Source organism: Notamacropus eugenii, chromosome 4 (assembly GCF_028372415.1).
Source record: "Notamacropus eugenii isolate mMacEug1 chromosome 4, mMacEug1.pri_v2, whole genome shotgun sequence".
NCBI classification, from domain to species: Eukaryota; Metazoa; Chordata; class Mammalia; order Diprotodontia; family Macropodidae; genus Notamacropus; species Notamacropus eugenii.
Window position 1 is genome coordinate 155,315,590 of NC_092875.1, and position 20,370 is coordinate 155,335,959.

Here is a 20,370-nt window from a genome sequence, read left to right on the forward strand (position 1 = left end):
AGATGATCTTGAAAGAAGCTGAGAGACAAAACTAGGGACAATGAAATCCTGACAAGGATAGCTTCCATTTTATTGGCAAAGTATGATGTGAGATCCCTTGCTTCAAAGGAAATGTGAGGGAGTGGTATAGGTGGCTTGTAGAAAGAAGAGAGAGTTTGGAGCAGGTATGGTGGGATATGGGATAGGGAGTTAATGAGGGAATGGTAAAATAATTGTCGTGCAGGATTGAGGGCCCAGGTGAGATCAGATAACAAAGATGGGCAGTGCACCCAATCAGCACAGCTTTGTAACGTAGTCTACCCTGTGAGTAGGAACAGAGGAGACAGATGAGGAAATCGTGTAGGGTTTAGCTTTGGTAAGGAAAATGGAGAGGAAGTCCAGGGTAGAGCATAGTGTCAAATTAAACTGGTTACAATAATGTCCATATTTCAAAGGAAGCAAAGTAAGGACACAGCAGAGAGGCTTTAATGAAGGTGAGGCATAAAGGAAGGAGGCCACGTTTGGCTAGAGGAACTTCTCAGCTTTGATATTATATATTAAACTTCAAATTTTAAGTATCAAAAGAGCATTGTAATTCATAAGAACTTAAGTGCCACTAGGAATCTCTTAATGTATGACATGACATGAAGAATAAGTGATTCCAAATACATCCTTTTTTTTGCTTTAATTGGCTACTGAGAAATAGGCATCTATCTTTAATCAAGTATCGGATGTGAAGAGGAAACATCGGAGTTAGCAACAACCATTGGAGAAAGAACCTTTCAGATTAAGCTTTCAGAATTCACCTCAAGAAATCCCAGCTGATGCCAGCTTTCAGATGTAATGCGAGCATTTTGCATTTGTGGTTCTGAGGATTAGGGTAAGGGTAATGAATGCACAAGGTTGGCTAATTTAGCTTAACTTCAGTCCCCAAAATTGATGCCACTGGATTCCTAATGGGGAGGCATTTTGATTTTAAATTCTGGTTTGGATCTCTTCATTTACTATTCAAGAAGCAGTGTCAATTAACATTTTTTAAACCCTCAAAAGATTGCTTAAAGGAAACAACAGAGCAGTATTGTGGTTAAAGATTTTCCAAGGCAATATTGCTTGTTATTCAAAGATGAAGAATCCACGTAAGCATCAGACACCATCAGTATAACGTGGTCTGGACACATGAGACTTGGGGACAAGTTAAGTTCCTTATTTCCATTAGGGATTCTACAGGACAATTCCTTTCCTTCTGTCCCATGTAATTTGCAGCTATTATCATAGATATTAGACAGAAAAAACTTGGCAGGTCACCTAATTCCCTGGCCCTTTGTACAAAACTGTCTCTGTTGAATATTTACAAGAGCATTAGTTAGCAGGACTCTCTAAATATAAATATAATGTGGTGGCCATAATTTGGTACCACAGCATCAAAGGTAATAAAACACAAGGATAAATAGGGGGAAAATCTATAACAGTAACAGTAATAAAATAGATGGGGTAAAGAGGTGGAGAGGGCACCAGACCTGGAATCAGAAAGACCCATATTCCTCAGTTCAAATTCAGCCTCAGACACTTACTGGCTGTATACTTGCTCCTGGGCAAGTCACTTAACCCCGTTTGCCTCAGTTTCCTCATCTGTAAAATGAGCTGGACAAGGAAATGTCAAACTACTCCAGTTTCTTTGCAAAGAAAACCCCAAATGGGGCAACGAATAGTCAGATACAACTGAAGAACAACTAAACCACAGCGATGACACAGATACACAGTGGAAGGAAATAGGATAAGGTTCACATCATCTACGTCATTCTGTCTGGACACAGATGTTTTCAGGGAGGCTATAGCAGATGAATTCATACCCTACCCCTTTTATTCAACCAGAAAAGATAAATACTTTTATTCACCTGTACAATAGTCTGCAGAATAGTTAATCTGGAAAAATAATAGCAGGATAGGGATTTGTTCCAGAACTGTTTTCTATTTAAAAACTTCATTTGAAAAAGATGAGAATGAGCTGAAAATAGCTGAGATGGGGAAAAGCAGCATGGAGTAATGACTGGAGAGCTGGTTTCATGCTCAGTGGTAACCAAATTCAAGTCCTGCCTCCGTCACATATGGCTGTATGATGCTTAACCTATGAGTGCCCCAGATAGCTTTCTAAGACTAAGTTGCAGAGTCTGGAGATAGCTTGGTGGCACAATGGCTAGAGTGCTGAGCTCAAAGCCTAAGTTCAAATCCAGTCTCAGATACTTACTAGTTGTATAACCCTAAGCAAGTCACTTAACCTCTTTCTGCCTCAGCTTCCTCAATTGTAAAATGGGGTTAATAACAGCACCTAACCGTACCTTTCCCACAGAGTTGTTCTGACGATCAAATGAAATATTTGTAAAGCACTTAACCTGGTGCCTGACCCCTAGAAGGCTAAAAATACTTCTTTCTAGGTATCAATCTGCATTAATAGAGATAGTTTCTCATTGGGAATTACTTTATACCAATGAAATTAGGTGTCTGTCAAAAACAACTGAACACACACTTCAAAACTGACAAAATGTTTTCTTCCCAACTTGAGCTAGGAAATGTAAATGTTTTTCATCCACATTTTATAGCTAAGGAAACTGAAGCATAAAGAAATTAAAAGGCTTGCCCAAGGGCACATGGTTACCAAATGGTAGAGCCAGAGCTCACACCTAGGTCTCTATGCAGGCAAATCATTTTCTGGGCAGACACAGTGATGAGCTGAATGATGGGACAACTTTAGATTTACCAGAGAAACTTGAGAGTACACTTCTTCTGTGTGTGTGGTCAGCCCCAAGGGCTCCACTGTTTTTAATAAAATGTCCAAGTAGCCACATGCCAGGTATTCACACCGAACAAAAAATCAAAACTAGGAGATTTTTAACGTAACTTAATTAACGCTGATAGCATATACTTAATTAATATTTTAAAAAATCATGCAGCATTTCACTTGGCATCCAAGTCCATTTTACTTGGCAGAAGGGCACAGTGGAAAAGACCACCAGACTCCAGAAAGTATGGTGTTCCCATAGGCATTGGTAGCACTGCACCAGAAACGGCTTAGGTAACATCTGCATCAGGAGAAACTAGACCCCAGAAGCAGCAGCTGCTGTTGTTATTAGTACTTCCTTCTTAAAGACCAATGACATCAGAAGAGTGATGCCTTGATTTGCAGGTGAATTGGATCTAAGTGAGGCAGAGCTGCACAAAGTCATCAGCCCCATTCTCTCCTCCAGGGACTTCGGAGTCCAATGACAAGATAAAAGTCAAGACAACCACTGATGGCCCAGCCAGGAGCAGCTGGTGACCCAGTGGTTGGAATATTGGACTTCAAATCAGGAAGATCTGAGGTCTGTTTGACCTCAGATACAGTAAAGCTCTGTGACTCTGGGCAAGTCATTTCTTTCTTTGCCTCATTTTCCCCATCTATAAAATGGAGATAATAATAGTCCCTACTTTGCAGGATTGTTTCAAGGATCAAATGAGATGCTATTTGTAAAAACTTCTTAGCAGAGCATCTTGAACATAGGCCCTTATCTAAATGCTTATTCCCTTTTTCCCCTCCTCTCCCTCAAAAAAAGGCAGAAACACTGGAATCAGAAGATCTGGATATCAATCCTGACTTTGCCACTTACAAGCCATGAGGAAAGTTATTTACTCTCTCCAGGTCCCTGTTTACTCATTTGTAAGATGGTGATAATTTATTCAGAGGCTTGAGCTGTAATGTTTGCACCTGGAGCAAGTGTGAGAAGATAGGAGGCTCACTTGTGGAGTGGCTGTTGGGAGGAAGACATTGTAAGGAAAAACCATTTTACACATTCTAAAGCATCACATAAGGTGAATTATGATTATTTCTTAAAATGGTCATGGAATTTAGTACATTTAAACTATCTACAAAGCACAAAGCGAAGGGAAGATCTGACATTTTTTGCGTTTTTAGAATTTGATGGCTAAATCTCCAACACCTGCTCATATTACTGGACTTAGTCCAGAGTAGGGGCGGGGAACCTGTGGATTTCTAGGTCCTTGGGTGCAGCCTTTTAATTGAGTCCAAGTTTTATGGAACACATTTTTTTATTAGATTCAGTCAAAGGGTCACAACTGAGGACCTAGAGGGCCACATGTGGCCTCGAGGCTGCAGCTATCCAGAGGATAGCTGACTGCTTCTCCCTCTCAGAGATGTAAAGGGTGCTAAGATCAGCAAACACTGAATGTTGCTGGTGTTTCCTAGTACTGTTTCTCATGAGCTCCCACTGGTGTGCTTCCCTCTGCTTGTTAGCCAGTCTTAATTAGAAAGGCTATTTACTAAGCAAGTATAGCAAGGAAAGTTATTATAGAAATATCTCTCCAAACCAGGGTCACATTCTCTCCTTGCACATACAAGGGCTCAGAGAAGAGTGGGTTCATATCCTTTGACCATTTATCAAATGGGGAATAGAAGTATGTACAAAATAGTTTTACATATTTTTATACATATACATACATACATATCCTATTTGTTTATAATGGTAGCTATCTCTAGGGAAGGAGGGAAGATAAAAAGGAAGAAAAAAAGAAATTTACTTGATAACTTTACTATATATTTAAAAGGAATAGTGAGTTGTAAGTAATAGATTTGCAGTTTCATGTGCAATCATCTTTTTTTAAAAATTATACTATGTTATGGAAATGCTTGTTTTATTTCATAAATTAAAAAAAATAAGTAAATGTGAAAAAAATTTAAAATGTAAAAAAAAAAAAAACAACCAAAGAAGAGTGGCTGAAATTTAGAGGGTAAATGTATCCAAAGAGTAAACTGATAGTTTCAGATGACTTGAAGTCTTTTTCTCCTTTCATGGGATCTTCATGAAGTTCCCATTAGGTCCTGCTGAGGACCTATGTAGAGTCCTGAAGCTGCCTTTCCTCAATATGTCTATTTTATTCTCTGTGTATCCCCCCCACTTTCTAATGTACATGTTGCCATGAGCTGTTACTGCTCTTGGAAAATTGCTGTGATGATTACTATGCCTACAGGAACTCCAGATCTTCTAAGTTTTTGAAGTTCATGCTATTATCACCTGGTCAATTGGGAAGGGAGAGAAACTTGCTCCCTCTTCCCAGGGTATCCCTCTCAGGAGTCCTTCACCAGAGCATTGAGCCAAGCTGGAGTATCATTTTGAACTGTCCTGCTACGTTATACACAGGCCTAGGATATGCCTGATTCTTCTAGCCAGTCATTAGATATTTCCAATATGGCATTATCTGCTTTCATATAATGACCCCAAACTTTCACAAACCTTTCAAATTGATTATGGACTTATTCATATGTAGTTTAATTTTGATGGATTCAATAGAGTTATCTAGGCTTCCTGCGATTATATTATTTGTGGAGAAGGTGTTTGCAATTTATTAGATTAATTTAGATAACTCATGAAGACAGCCTATGCCCCCAATGTTTGTGTTCAGTCATTCTGGTTTAGTGTGCCATAACTGATTATCGTGACCCTAAACTCCTGATGCTTCTTTTCAGTAGATAGGGATTTTTGAGGGGCAAAGTCCATTATTTTGCAAGTAAAACTGAACAGTTCTGAATGTAATCTCAACTTCAAAATCTTTCTAACCTACTAAACAGCCCAGCTAGCTTTTTCAAGTGCCAAGCAATTAAAACTGCTCTGTTAGCATACTCCTTGAGTTTAATAGCTCCAAAGCTATGCAAAACTGGATGTGGGTGGGGAAGCATACTTCTGTATGTCCTTTCCCTCCAGCAGGATGAGGTGAGCCCTCAGTGGCTCAGAAGGCTAATAATTCAACATCCTGCCTTTTGCAGAATTCCTAAGGTTGCTCAGGATGTTTCTTTTTAGCAAACACTGAAGAATCTGCACTTCACTTACCACACCATGGCATCAATCCACTGAAATATTCAGGATAATTAAGCACTGCAGCACCTGATTCTTTAAAATGAAGCAACATCATTAACCACCAGGAAAGAAACCATCGTTGGCTTCAGGCTCCATTTTCATCACAGTCCTTTCCATTATCTGGAATGTAGTTTTCTCCACCTTCCTCCCCATTTATAATTCAGACTGTTATTCAGAGGTCCTCACACTTGGGCATTTCCAAATATCTAGAGGTTTATGACCAGACAATCATATTATCCAGTGATCTTACTTAATGTAGACATAGTCTCACTTCCCCATGAGTAGCTATTTCCTTAGTAAAGTAGCTTACATATATCTCTTCATTTAAGTCATGAAGAGTGAATGATACAGTATTCATGAAAAAGATGACCCATCTTTCAGTGGTTTGAAGAACTGTGAGGGAAGAGACAACATCCTTTCTTCAATATGTGGCCCAATCTCTCTCTCTCTAGACTGAAGTAACACCATATGGAAAACTAGTGGTTTAACACCCAGTAGAGAAAACAATTTACCATTAGGTTGTTAAAAAAAAATAATAAAATGGACAAAACCCTAGAGAACGCAAGAAATAAGCTAATAGGAAAAGAATGAATTAAAAAAGGAAACCAGACCCACAGAAAGAAGCTTTGTGTATGGGTAAAATGCAACAGATTCTTTATTCGTTTTCTAACACAAGTTGGCTCTCCTTTGGTGCATACAAAAATTAATAAGGGTAAGAGAAGGAAAAAAAATGTTCCTTTATAAGGCATATAAACACATTCTTGGGCAAAATTAAACTCTTTGGTTCCAGGACAGTAAAAAGCACATGCTTTGTACAAAGTCCCTGAGGGTTCGTCAAACAGAGGCACAGAGAAGCATATGCCATGGAGTGATTGGCATCAACTGCTCCTCTGTAATCTTCAACAGATGTGGCATGCCAATTGATGGGGAAAAGCAGCTTCCAGTTAGCACTCATTGCTTTCTGGTGATGGATACGACCAAAGTCTTTGATAAATGTAGTACTGATAGCCAAGGCACACTTTTTAATCGTGCTAAGCTGTCTGATTCATCTTTTGATCAAGTTTAGCATGAGATCTAACAACTGAGAAACAGAAAAAAAATCCCTCCCTGGGGGCTTCCAAGAAGAAAATGGGAAAAAGAATTGAAACAGAGGAGTATTGTAGCATGGGATAAATGTTACTAGGAGCTACATAAATTATATAACTGATGAAAGTAAGTGAAACCCCATCAGCAGAAGAGGAGATGAAACTGGCACGAAGGTCCAATTGGGGTGGGGGGAGTTATTTCTTCAACCTCAGGATACTCTAATAATCAAAACATTTCCCTTTTTAGAAATGTAGACTTGTAAGTCTTTTGAGCTACTTCACACCCAGTACTGAACATTCCATTCCAGTGTGATAGATGTTATTTCCTGTTTCTTACCTAATAGTGATCCCTCACATTTCTTTGTCTTTATTATTACAAAGTGCATTATATCTTATTGGATTTTCACCCCAGTCTTGTGAGGTAATAAATAGGATGGGAATTTTTATTCCCAGATTACAGATGACAGAAACAATCTCATCAAGATGGGATAATTTATCCAAGGCCACACATCTGGTTAGTCAAAGAGCCAGGGCCACAATGCCTTTTCACTGTGCCCACTGCTTCACTCTCCCTCCCACATAAGAAGATGCTGAGGTCAGGCTTATCCAATCTGTAGGTTGTAGGAAAGTGATATTGGATCAGGTTGGGGTCAGGATCCAATAGATCTTGACCTGCTAGAATGAGGTGAATCTAGTAAAATAGAATTTAATAGGAATAAGTGCAAAAATCTACACTCAAGTTCAGAAATTCAATTTTACAAGTACAGTATGGGGAAGGCATAAACAGTGGGGAGGGAAGGGAAAAAAGCTTTTATTAAGCTCCTACTATATGTCAGGGTAGTATGAGCAGCTAGATGGTATAGTGGACAGGGTGCTGAGACTGATGTCTGGAAGACTCATCTTTGTAAGTTCAAATACAACCATGGATTTACAGTCACTTGATGCTGTTTGCCTCAGTTTCCTCATCTGTAAAGTGAGCTGGAAAATAAAATGGCAAATCACTCCAGTATCTTTGCCAAGAAAACCCCAAATGGAGTAATGAAGAGTTGGACACAACTCAGCAACAACTATATGCCAGGCACTGCACTAAATAATAATAACATATTATGTTAATAATATATTATCTAACACATAGGGGCAAGTAGGTCATGCAGTGGATAGAGCACCAGTGCAGGAGTCAGGAGGACTTGAGTTCAAATCTCACCTCAGACACTTGACACTCACTGACTGTGTGACCTGGGCAAGTCATTTAACCCCATTTGCCTCATCCTGGGTCATCTCCAGTCATCCTAATTTATATCTGGTCACTGGATTCAGATGACTCTGGAGGAGAAGTAAGGCTGGTAACTGGCACAGCCCTCCCTCACTCAGACAAAGTCAAGTGCAAGTCATGTTATCATTTCTCTGATGGCATGGTCTTCTTCAGCAACAAAGGATGAACACACACATATAACACATATGTTATGCTTATTATGTGCTAGGCAATGGACTAAATGCTCTAAAATTATTATTTCATGATAGGAACCAAGATGGCAGGATAGAAAGACACACATATGCAGGCTCTTCCCACACAGCCCATAAAATACCTGTAAAGAAAGACTCTCAACAAATTCTAGAGCAGCAGAAGTGGAGAACAACAGAATGGAGGAGATTTCCAACCCAGGGTAATCTGAGGGACTGATGGGAAACATCTGTTGCACTTGATGAGGAGTGGAGCCCAACCCAGCCTTGGCCCCTCCACACAGCTCTGGGAGGAGGACATGAGCAGGCCTCAGGGGCAGAAACCCCAGTCGCAGTAGGAGCAGTTCGCAGATCCCTCAACGTACAGGCACCAAAGGTCAGTGGCAGGGTTTTATCAGCTGGCCAAGAAGGGAGAAGGGCCTTCCCATAGCTCTGACCTCAGGCAGCGGCCATAGAGGCCACATTGGGCAGGAGGAAGCAGTTCCCACAGCAGCCCCTACAGCAGCCTCCATCCATTGTTGGATCGTAAAACCCCTGGGGGCACTGAGCAGCTGATTCTTACCACAGCCCTGTGTAGAGGCCCTGCAGCAGCTGATCTTTATCTCACACTGAATGGCAGCCCTGCCCCCACAGCTTATTTGAATGTCAGCCCCCAGTGCTGGCTTGGCAGAACTGGAGGCAAGGTGGCTGTGAAGAGGAAACTCTACTAAGATTCTGGGCACAAAAATCTCTGCTAGCTCCCAGACCAGTGTACATATTTGATTGTGCCACCTTGGAGGAACTGAGATCTTACAGATCCCCAGAATATACCCTACTCTGGACAAAGGACCCAAAAGTCAAATAACTGGTTGGGGAAATGCCCAAAAAATGGAAAAAAAAAAAAACTATAGAAGGTTACTTTCCTGGTGAACAGATATCTCCTCCCATCCTTTCAGATGAGGAAGAACAATGCTTACCATCAGAGAAAGACATAAAAGTCAAGGTTTCTGTATCCCAAACATCCAAAATAAATATTCAATGGGCTCAGGCCATGGAAGAGCTCAAAAAGGATTTTTACAATCAAGTAAGAGAGGTGGAGGAAAAATTGAGAAGAGAAATGAGAAAGGTACAAAAATATCATGAAAAGTAGGTCAACAATTTGCTAAAGGAGACCCAAAAAAAGCTGAAGAAAATAGCACCTTTAAAAATAGGCTAACTCAATTGGCAAAAGAGGTTCAAAAAGCCAATGAGGAGAAGAATGCTTTCAAAAGCAGAATTAGCCAAATGGAAAAGGAGGTTCAAAAGCTCACTGAAGAAAATAGTTCTTTCAAAATTAGAATGGAACAGATGCAGGCTAATGACTTTATGAGAAACCAAGAAATCACAAAACAAAACCAAAAGAACAAAAAAAATGGAAGATAATATGAAATATCTCATTGGAAAAACAACTGACCTGGAAAATAGATCCAGGAGAAACAATTTAAAAATTATGGGACTACCTGAAAGCCATGATCAAAAAAAGAGCCTAGACATCATCTTTCATGAAATTATCAAGGAAAACTGCCCTGATATTCTAGAACCAGGGGGCAAAATAAATATTGAAAGAATCCACAGATCACCTTGTGAAAGAGATCCAAAAAGAGAAACTCCTAGAAACATTATAGCCAAATTCCAGAGTTCCCAGGTCAAGGAGAAAATATTGCAAGCAGCTAGAAAAAAACAATTCAAGTATTGTGGAAATACAATCAGGATAACACAAGATCTAGCAGCTTCCACATTAAGGGACTGAAGGGTGTAGAATAGGATATTCTAGAAGTCAAAGGAACTACGACTAAAACCAAGAATCACCTACCCAGCAAAACTGAGTATAATACTTCAGGGGAAAAAATGGTCTTTCAGTGAAATAGAGGACTTTGAAGCATTCTTAATGAAAAGACCAGAACTGAAAAGAAAATTTGACTTTCAAATACAAGAATCAAGAGAAGCATGAAAAGGCAAACAGGAAAAAGAAATCATAAGTGACTTACTAAAGTTGAACTGTTTACATTCCTACATGGAAAGACAATATTTGTAACTCTTGAAACTTTTTTCAGTATCTGGGTAGTTGGTGGGATTACATACATACACACACACACACACACACAGAGTACAGGGTGAGTTGAATAGGATGGGATCATATCTAAAACATGAAATTAACAGGTGAGAGAGGAATATATTGGGAGGAGAAAGGGAGAAATGGAATGTGGCAAATTATCTCTCATAAAAGAGGCAAGTAAAAGACTTTTCCATGGAGCAAAAAAGGGGAGAGGTGAGAGAGAAAACATGAAGCTTACTCTCATCACATTTGACTCAAGGAAGGAATAAAATGCACACTCATTTTGGTATGAAAATCTATCTTACAATACAGGAAAGGGGGGGAGAAGGGGATAAGCAGGGTGGGGGGGGATGATGGAAGGGAGAGCATGGGGAGGAGGGAGCAATTTGAAGTCAGCACTCTCAGGGAGGGACAAGGTCAAAAGAGAGAATAGAAGAAATGGGGGCAGGATAGGATGGAGAGAAATATAATTAGTCTTACACAACACGACTATTATGGAAGTCATTTGCAAAACTACACATATATGGCTATACTGAATTGCTTGCCTTCCCAATGGGGATGAGTAGGGAGGGAGGAAGGAAGAGAAGTTGGAACTCAAAGTTTTAGGAACAACTGTTGAGTATTGTTCTTGCATACAACTAAGAAATAAGAAATACAGGTAATGGGGTATAGAAATTTATCTTGCCCTACAGGACAAAAGAGACGATGGGGATAAGGGAAGGGAGGGATGTTAGAAGGGAGGGCTGATTGATGACAAAGGTAACTAGAATGCTCAGAGTTTGGGGGTGGGGGGAGGGGAGAGATGGGGAGAAAATTTGGAACTCAAAATTTTGTGGAAATGAATGTTGAAAACTTAAATAAAAAGAGGAAAAGAAAAAAATAAAAGTAAAAGTAAAAAATAAAAATAAAAAAATACTGCACAAAATGCCAAAAAACAAATTATTATGTCATTTGATTGTTATGACAATCCCAGGAGGTGAATATTATTACTATCCCCATTTTATAGATGAGGAACCTGAGCCAGACAGTTAAGTGACTTACACAAGGTTACACAATTAGAAATTGTTGGAGGTTAGATTTGAACTCAGGTCTTCCTAACTCCAGACCCATAGCTCTATCCACTGAGCCACTGTGCAGCTTCTAAAGAGCTTAAAGCTTAATATGAATCAACAGAGTATTATATGAGCCCCCAAAATCAATATTGTCTAGTGTTTTAAGACAAGCACAGCGTCCAGAGAAAGGTAGGGGATGATTCCACTGGTCTTGCCCTGATCACACTATAAACAAAATCTAGAATATAGGTTTCTTTTCTAAGTGTTACATTTTGGGGGAGGGGGTGAGACAACTGGGGGTTAAGTGACTTGCCTAGGGTCACACAGCTAGTAGGTGTTGTATCTGAGGCCAAATTTGAACTCAGGTCCTCCTGACTCCAAGGCCAGGCTCTATCTACTGCATCACTTAGCTGCCCCTAAGTGTTACACTTCAAGAAGCACCCCCAGAAGAGGATGACCAGGGTGCCAGGAAGACTATGGACCATAGAAGGAACTAGGGTTATTTCAGCTGGTAAATGTACTTCTTCCTTGCCCTGCCTCTGCATCTGAGAAGTTTTAGCTTCCTTCAAAACACGATTCAGGTGCTTCTTCCTAGAGATAGCATTTCCTGATCTCTCATCTTGTTAGTTTTCTCCCCATTTCAAACTTTTTTGGTATACATTTTGTGTAACTCCCACTATCACTCACCCCTAGCCTCCTAGGAGAATATAATCCTCTTGAGGTCAGGAACTGATTCCTGTCTTTGTGTCTCTTGCATTTCTAACACGATACTTGACATATACTCGGTGCTTAATAAATGTTGAACTGGCTGAGTGTGAAAGTTGTTGCTCAGTTGTATCCAACTCCTCATGATCCCATGGACCATATTGTTCATGGGATTTTCTTGGCAAAGATACTGGAGTGATTTGCCATTTCCTTCTCCAATGGATTAAGGCAAACAGTGGTTAAGTGACTTATCCAAGGGTCACACAATTAGTATGTGAGGCCAGATTTGATCTCAAGTCTTCCTGACTCTAGGCTCAGCACTCTATCCAGTTAGCCACCTGGTTGTTTCAAGTGTGAAAGAACATACCTGTAATCCCTGCTATTAGGGGAGGCTGAGGCTGTGGGATTGCTGGAGTTCTGGAATTCTGAGCTGAGGCAGGGCTAGAGTCTATGAGTGTTTGTACTAATCCCAGCACCGATATGGCACCCCTAGGATCAGAGGGCCACTAGGCTGCCTAAGGAGAAGCTAACCTGTCTAGGTCAGAAAGGAAGCAGGTCAAAGTTTCATGCTGATCAACAGTAAGACTGGGCGTGTGAATGACTGCTACATGTCACCTGGGCAAGACAGAGAGGCACAGCTTCAAAGAAAACCAAACTCCTCTTCATTCTAGTGCCTTCCCTCTGCTAGTTACTTCATATTAATCCTGTATACAGCTTGCTTTTTATATATTTCTTTATATGTTGTCTCCTCCATTGGACTACAAGCTCCTGAGCACAAGGACTATCTTTTGCTTCTTTTCGTATCCCTTAACAAAGGGCATGGCACCTAGGAGGCACTTAATAAATACGTATTGATTGAACTGCAAAGATATAAAGATATAAATCACCATGATAGTGATTTACAAGTATGTGCAGGGCCATCATGAGGACGACAGATTAGGTTTATTTTTTTTTTTAGCCTCAGAGAGCAGAATGATGAACAAAGTTTGGGAACTGCAGAAAGGCAGATTTCAGTTTAACATAAGGAAAGAGAGCCTAACAAGTAGTGATATTCTAAAGTAGAATGAACTACAAGAAAGAGTGGGTTTCTTCTCACTGCCAATCTGTAAGCAGAGACTGTGGGGTCACTTATCAGAGATGTTACCCTGGAAGGACTTGGTCAGGAACTCATCAGGCTAGGTTACCTCGCCAGGCCTCTAATTCTGAGATCCTGTAATTGTGAGATCCTAACAGTCTGAGAGATCTCATGAACACCCCAGAAGCCTGCCCATGTTCTCTTGGGCAGTTTTTTTCTAGGAAATGAACCACTCTTGGCTTGATTCTACATCCTATATTGATGACTAGTTTTGGACCTTTCATCTGGTATCTGATTTTCAGTTGTGTTCAGTTCAATTGTCTACAACTTGGTTTACCTTTGGTGGCTTCTGGTTTCTGACCATGACCAGTGTGCCCTGGAACAGATACTATCTGTGGTGTGGAAAGAGTGCTGGACTTAGGAGGCAAGAAGACCTGCATTCAAATCTTCCTTTAACTACTTCCTAGCTGTGTCATTTTTGGTAAATGACTGATTCTCCCAAGGCCTCAGTTTTCTTGTAAAAATGAGGATAATAACATCTACCTCATACGGTTGTTATGGAAATTAACTGACTATTATTGTTATGATTCTATAATAATAATTATTATAAAATTATATATGCCTCATGATTCCATTCCATTCTGATTGTTTGGTCTGGGTGTCTGGCACTCAGCTAAAAATGTAGCTAGTATAAAGGATTTCAAGAGAAGATTCCAAAGCATCCCGTGGTAACACCTACTCTGCAGCCCTCAATGTCTGGAGAATTTTTTCTTTGGCAACCAACCTAAATCTTTCTCATGTTCACTCCTTCTGCTGTTATCAGGAAGGTGTTCTGCCTGCAGTAGAGAAAAAAAGCAAGGGATGCGAAATTTGGAATTCATAAGGAAACTGACATATTGATAAGCTTTGTGACTCCAAAGAAGCTGAAGGGCTTCTCTGACCCTTGGTTTCCTCATCTATAACGTGAACATAATGACACTTGTCCTCCCTCCATCCCTGAATTGCTATGAGGAAGGTGATTTATGAACCTTAAAGGGCCTAAGTATTATGAGTTCTAAAACATATGATTTTATGAAGTCAAAGTTATGGAATGTATATATGATACATGCCCTCCGTTTTCTTCCCCTTGGTGTTCCTGTCACTAAAATGTAATAGTTGACACTTTGATTTAATAAAAAGGAATGGAAAACACCTTTTACAAAATCAATAAAATACACTATTTTATATGAAAAGAGGAAGTTATTCTTGTCCTACTAATGTCTGACTTATTTTTTCCCTTTGCTTTTCCGATACTGCTGCCATATGATATATACCACTAATACACTGAGCTAAAATGGGTCACTTGCCATGGAATAAAGCAATGCACAGATGAAAAAGCACTGTGGTTAGAGTCAGAAGAACTAGGTTCCATTCTCAACTCTGCCATTTACTCTCTGTGGGACCTTGGACAAGTCACTTAACCTCTATGGGCCTCAGTTTCCCGATTTGTAAAATGAGGGAGCTGGACTAGACAGCTTCTAAGGACCTTATTTGTTCTAAATATATGAAGTGTGGCTTTGAGCAAGGGACTTCGCGCTCTGGAGCTCAGTTTCCTCATCTGTAAAATGAGACAGTTGGACTAGACGTTTCTGAGGTTTCCTCCATTTCTCAATCTATGATCCTTTCCAATGAACAGAGTTTAGCAAATGAAAGATGCTCTGAATTCTTTTGGGAGAAACCCCATAATAGGTATTTTTAAGTTCAAACATTCTACCAACATCTATAATACTCATTCATTTTTGCTCATTTTCTAGGAAATCTTCCATGGGCTCTTGCCCTGTCTGAGAATGATAGAGAGGAGTTAGAGAGAAAAACAAAAACAGCATGGAATTCTGGATAGAATGCTAGTCTTGGAACCAGAAAGACCTAGCTAAGAGTCCTGCCTTTGGTATATATTAGCCACGTGACCATGCATAATTTAACTCCTCAGAACCCATGATGACTTTCTAAAACTATAAATTGTAAACAGGAAGTCTGTGTCAGTAAGGAGAGTTTTCATATTGGAAAACCAACCCTTTGAACTAAAAAAAAGTGGGGAGGAGCATTTTCAAAGTCTTTTCCAGCTCTGAGATTCTAAGTCAAAGGGATAGTTGTCATCTCAAATGATTAATAGCTACGTTGTATGGTGCTTTAAGGTTTGCAATACACTATACTTACATTATCTTATTTGATGCTCAAAACAAGCCAGTGAGGTAGATTCTTTTGTCACTCTGATTTTTGCTAAGGAGAAAACATGTTCAGAGAATTGCCTCAGCGTCATGTGGCTAGGGAGCCTCTGAGATCGAATTTGAACTCAGGTCTTCCTGAATCAAACATTAGCATTCTAATCACTCTACTATTTTCCTCTTACATATACTTTTGAGGAAGACAAGTATTATCTGTGGGGAGACCATATTTGGATGAGCAAAGGGACTATGCTTTAGATTCAAGTGACCCTGATCTCTTAATTGCCTCTTAGACCTCATCACCTTACACCAGCAAGTAACGTCTAATCAATCCCCAGATCAGATTCAATGTCAGCCATTACATATATTAGGTCAGATTTTACTAACTAAACAATGGCTTCAGAAGCACTTCTCTCCAAAAGGAAGTAACTGGCTTAATAATCAGTCAAAAATACTTGCCTCAGGCTGATCTGAGCATTGAGCTTTTCTTCATTAGCAAAGCAAAATAAATAGCTTAAGTAATTTTTTTCTGGACATTGAAGTTAAAACACAAAGTTTGGGGCAATGATCTGGGTATATGGGACAAAACCTGAGGAAATATCTACCTCTTTGGGTTGTATATAAATGTATACAAAGCATTTTATAAATCTTAAGGCACTATATAAATGTTGATTTTTATTATTTTGGAGGAGGGAACTTGGGGGAGTGATGGGAAAAGGTTGAATTACCTGGAAAATTATTTTAATTTTTTATGTCTTTTACTATAAACCCAGCCAAGGAAAGATGAATTATACTTGTTTTCATGCCAAATAGTCAAGCAGTTGAGACAAATAATTAAAAATCTTTCAGGTACACAAAACATGGATGTCGTAAAAACTTATCTAGCAAGCTTTTCTTTTTAGAAACATGTGGATTGCTAAACAGTAGACAACACTTAAAAGATCATTTTGGTCCAATTCCTTTTATTTTACAGATGATGGGACTGAGGTTCAAAAAGCTTAAATGATTTACTCAAAGCCACACAAGTAGCAAAGTCAGGATTTGAATCCACATTCTTTCACTCCAAATCCAAGGTTCTTTTCATGTTTCTGCAGGATGACCTTAAATGTAGATGGCAGCCAATGTCCCTATGTAGTTGTCAATAAATCTCTTTGCCATCAGGAGACCACCCTAGACATTCATTATAAGATGAAATAAAAGAATGTGAAAAATATTGCATTAACTAATATATTAAAATAATAAATATTACATAATTAACATCTGAATTATTTTACTTCACGAGTGTGAAGGATAGGAATGAATGGAAACAAAATGTACAATCCAGTTCTGTTGCATGCAACAGGTCCACTCACACTCCAAAGACCTATCATCACCATCGATAGATTTCACAGAACTCACTAATACTTATTTTATTTCTTATGAGAAGACAGATGAGCAAGACAGAAAATTTAGTTCCAAAACAGCAGGAATGAAGATCAATTTTAACCTTTAAATAAATTCATTGAAACTTTGTGATCTCACTGAGCTTTTATAAAAATTATGATGAGGAAATTTTTCATTTGCAGGACCAAAGATTCCCATATGGTAGGTAAACACAAAGATATGTCCCAAGGGCACTTTCGGGGTGCTAATGTTGAGATGAATAATCAGTACTGAGAAAACCTTCTGTACTTTTTGCTCCAGTCACATGCTACTTTTAAAATTCATTTTTAGTTTACGACATTCACTTCCATAAGATTTTGAGTTTCAAATGTTCTTCCCCTTCTCTCTCCTCCCCCCTTTTCCAAGATAGTGTGCAATCTGATATAGGCTGTACTTTTGCATTCGTATTAAACATACTTTCACATTAGTCATGATGTAAAGAAGAATTAGAATTTATGGGATGAACCACAAGAAGGAGAAATAAAACAAAACAAAAGGAGAGTAAATAGTATGCTTCCATCCACATTCAGACTCCAAAGTTCTTTCTCTGGGTGTGGATGACATTTTCCATTGTGAGTCTTTTGGAGTTGTCTTAGATCCTTGCATTGTTGAGAAGAGCTAAGTCTATCAAAGTCAGTCATCACACAATGTGATTGTTACTGCATACAGTGTTCTGGTTCTGCTCATTTCACTCAGCAGCAGTGCATATAAGTCTTTCCAGGTTTTTCTGAAGTCTGCTTGCTCATCATTTCTTAAAGCGCAACAGTATTCCATTACATCATATACCACAACATTTTCAGCTGTTCCCCAACTGATGGACATCCGCTCATTTCCAATTCTTTGCCACCACAAAAAAGAGCTGCTACAAACATTTTTGTACATATGTGTCGTTTTCCCATTTTTGTGGTCTCTTTGGGATACAGACCTAGAAGTGGTATTGTTGGACCAAAGGTTTGCACAGTTTTATAATCCTATACGCAAAATTCCAAATTGCTCTCCAGAATGGTTGGATTAGTTCATGTCTCTACCAAAAATGCATTAATGTTCCAATTTTTCCACATCTTCTCCAGCATTTATAATTTTCTTGTTCTGTCATATTAGCCAATCTGATAGTTGTGATGTGTCACATGCTTCTTTGATCCATATTTATTTGTTTATATTTCCTTTCATCTATTAAACTCCTTGAGGCAAGAGACTTTGTCATTTTTTTCTATCATTGAACCTCCTAGTGCGAAGAAGGTGCTTAACCAAAGTTTGTTGAATTGAACTATCCTTGTGCCTTATTAGCACACAATCAGTCTACATGGCAAAAAGTCATTATCTAGCACCAACTCACTTATCCCAAAATTCCTTGTTCTGTGCAATGTTTTCCTCATTGCTTCCATAATTCCATAATTATTAAGTAAATCAAATTGCTAAGCATATCTTAGTAAAGTATTTAAGTGAAATTGATGAAACGTCAAAACATTCCAATGCATGTTTGAATCAACAGAGATTCAACAAACTGTTCTATTAAGTTCCATTAGTTCCCTTATCATTGTAAATAATCAATCAATCAGCAAGCATTTATCAAGCAACTACTACGTGCCAGGCACTATGCTGGGTGCTAGACATACAAAGGCAAAAATGAAAAAGTCATTATAGGGAAATATCTCATGGAAAGAATATAATAAAAAAAAAGAAAACATGAACATGACTGGCTAAAACCAGTTTGTGTGACCCATCAGGAGGAAAAGATACTGAAAAAAAGAAAAATCCAGATAGACTTACTTTATATAAGTGCATGTACATACATACATGTTATATATGGGTACATATGTTCACACATGAATAAAAATATAGTTATATAACAAGCATTCATCTGTTGAAATGTGTGAATTCCATTAGAACCCTCCTCCAAACCACAATGCAAAGCACTATGGAAGCATTTGCAAAATGCAAATCACAAGATAAATGAGGTACAATTAGCAAAGCACAGAAAACTAAGATGTTTGGAAAGGAACTGCTAGTTGAAACCAAACAATATTTGAGATGAATTATTAACAACTATGAACACACATTATTGCCCTTTATCATAAACAACTAAAATAGAAATCAATTAATTTCAATTGGATAAACATTTTAAAAGTGTCTCCTATATGCAGAGCTCTTGCTTGACTCTGGAGATACATCAGGCACAGCATGATGATCTTCCTCCTTGGGTCTCACAAAGCACTTGATCTTTTGTCTTGTTAAAGCATTTATCATATATTATGGTATGTTATTGTTACTATATATATCGTATGTGTCTCAACTCCCATACTAGGCTATAAGCTTGAGGAAGAGAGGAACTGCATTTTATCTAAACTTTGCATTCCCCCAGACATAGTGCTATAAGTTCAGTGAAGGAAAGATTACTTCTAGCTGAGGGCTTGGCTTCATGGAGGACACAAGACCTAATTGAGAAATGAAAAGTAAGGAAGAATTTCAGTAGGCACAAATGGAGGATGGGAATTGGGTCTTGAAAGATAGAATTCTGATAGTCCAAATTGGAGGTGGAAGTGCATTTTAGGGAATAGAGGACCAAGTGAAAGACATGAATAGCAAAAGTGTAAAACACATTCATAAATATAAAGTAGCTCAGCTTAGCCAGAGCACTGCCCTCACATTGATGTTGTTTGTCCTACCTTTTCAAAGAAGACCACTGACATAACGGGATGATGTCTTGGCTTGTATATGAATTGGATTGAAGTGAGGCAGGTTTGCAGAAAGTCATCAGCCTCACTATCTCCTCCAGAGTCATCAGAGTCCAGTGACAAAGACAAATCAAGATGGCTGGTGATGACCTGGGATACAGTGGATGATCTTGGCATCTTCAGTGCCTGACCAAGCTCTATTTGCTCCACAGTACCTGCTTTAGCCACCTTCATGACCACTGGAACGTGCAATTCTCATCTGCCCATTCCACTAGGAGGAAGTATTTGCATGCTTGGGGTAGACAGCCTCCTAATTCACTGACAAGTTGAGGCCTATTGGCTACCCTTTTTTAGCCCATTTGCCAAGATGGTTGACCAGGGTATGGCCATTACAACTTCTTAGAGTCATAGGTGAGAGTTTACTTTGAAAGAGAACATGTCTTCATCATTTCTAGATATTCTTTGTAGCACCAATACAATGCAACGAATTTAGTAAGCACTCAGCAAACACTCATTGAATGACAGCTGCAACATGAAGGGTCATGTGTCTTGATACCCAAAATCATGGCAGTTTGTTGTTGTTCAGTCATTCAGTTATGTCTAACTCTTTGTGACCCTGTGAACCAAATGTCCAGGGGGTTTTCTTGGCAAACACACTGGAGTGGTTTGTCATTTCCTTCTCAAGTGGATCACCTTTTGTTAGAACTCTCCCCTGTGACCTGTCGATCTTGAGCA

At 39.1% G+C, this 20,370-nt stretch overlaps 1 protein-coding gene across 15 annotated transcripts in view; it reads right to left on the minus strand.

Moving 5' to 3' along the window:
• The window catches only part of CPQ (carboxypeptidase Q), a 681,911-nt gene that overhangs the window by 85,588 nt on the left and 575,953 nt on the right, over window positions 1-20,370 (minus strand). The window contains exon 10 of one of the 15 annotated variants that reach the window (XM_072603455.1): window positions 5,299-16,708. The exons of the other annotated variants lie outside the window; for them this stretch is intronic. Coding sequence (XP_072459556.1) covers window positions 16,677-16,708 — 32 coding nt within the window. The 3' untranslated portion in view covers window positions 5,299-16,676. Of the gene's footprint in view, window positions 1-5,298; window positions 16,709-20,370 lie in introns of those variants that run through there. 15 annotated transcript variants of the gene reach the window in all.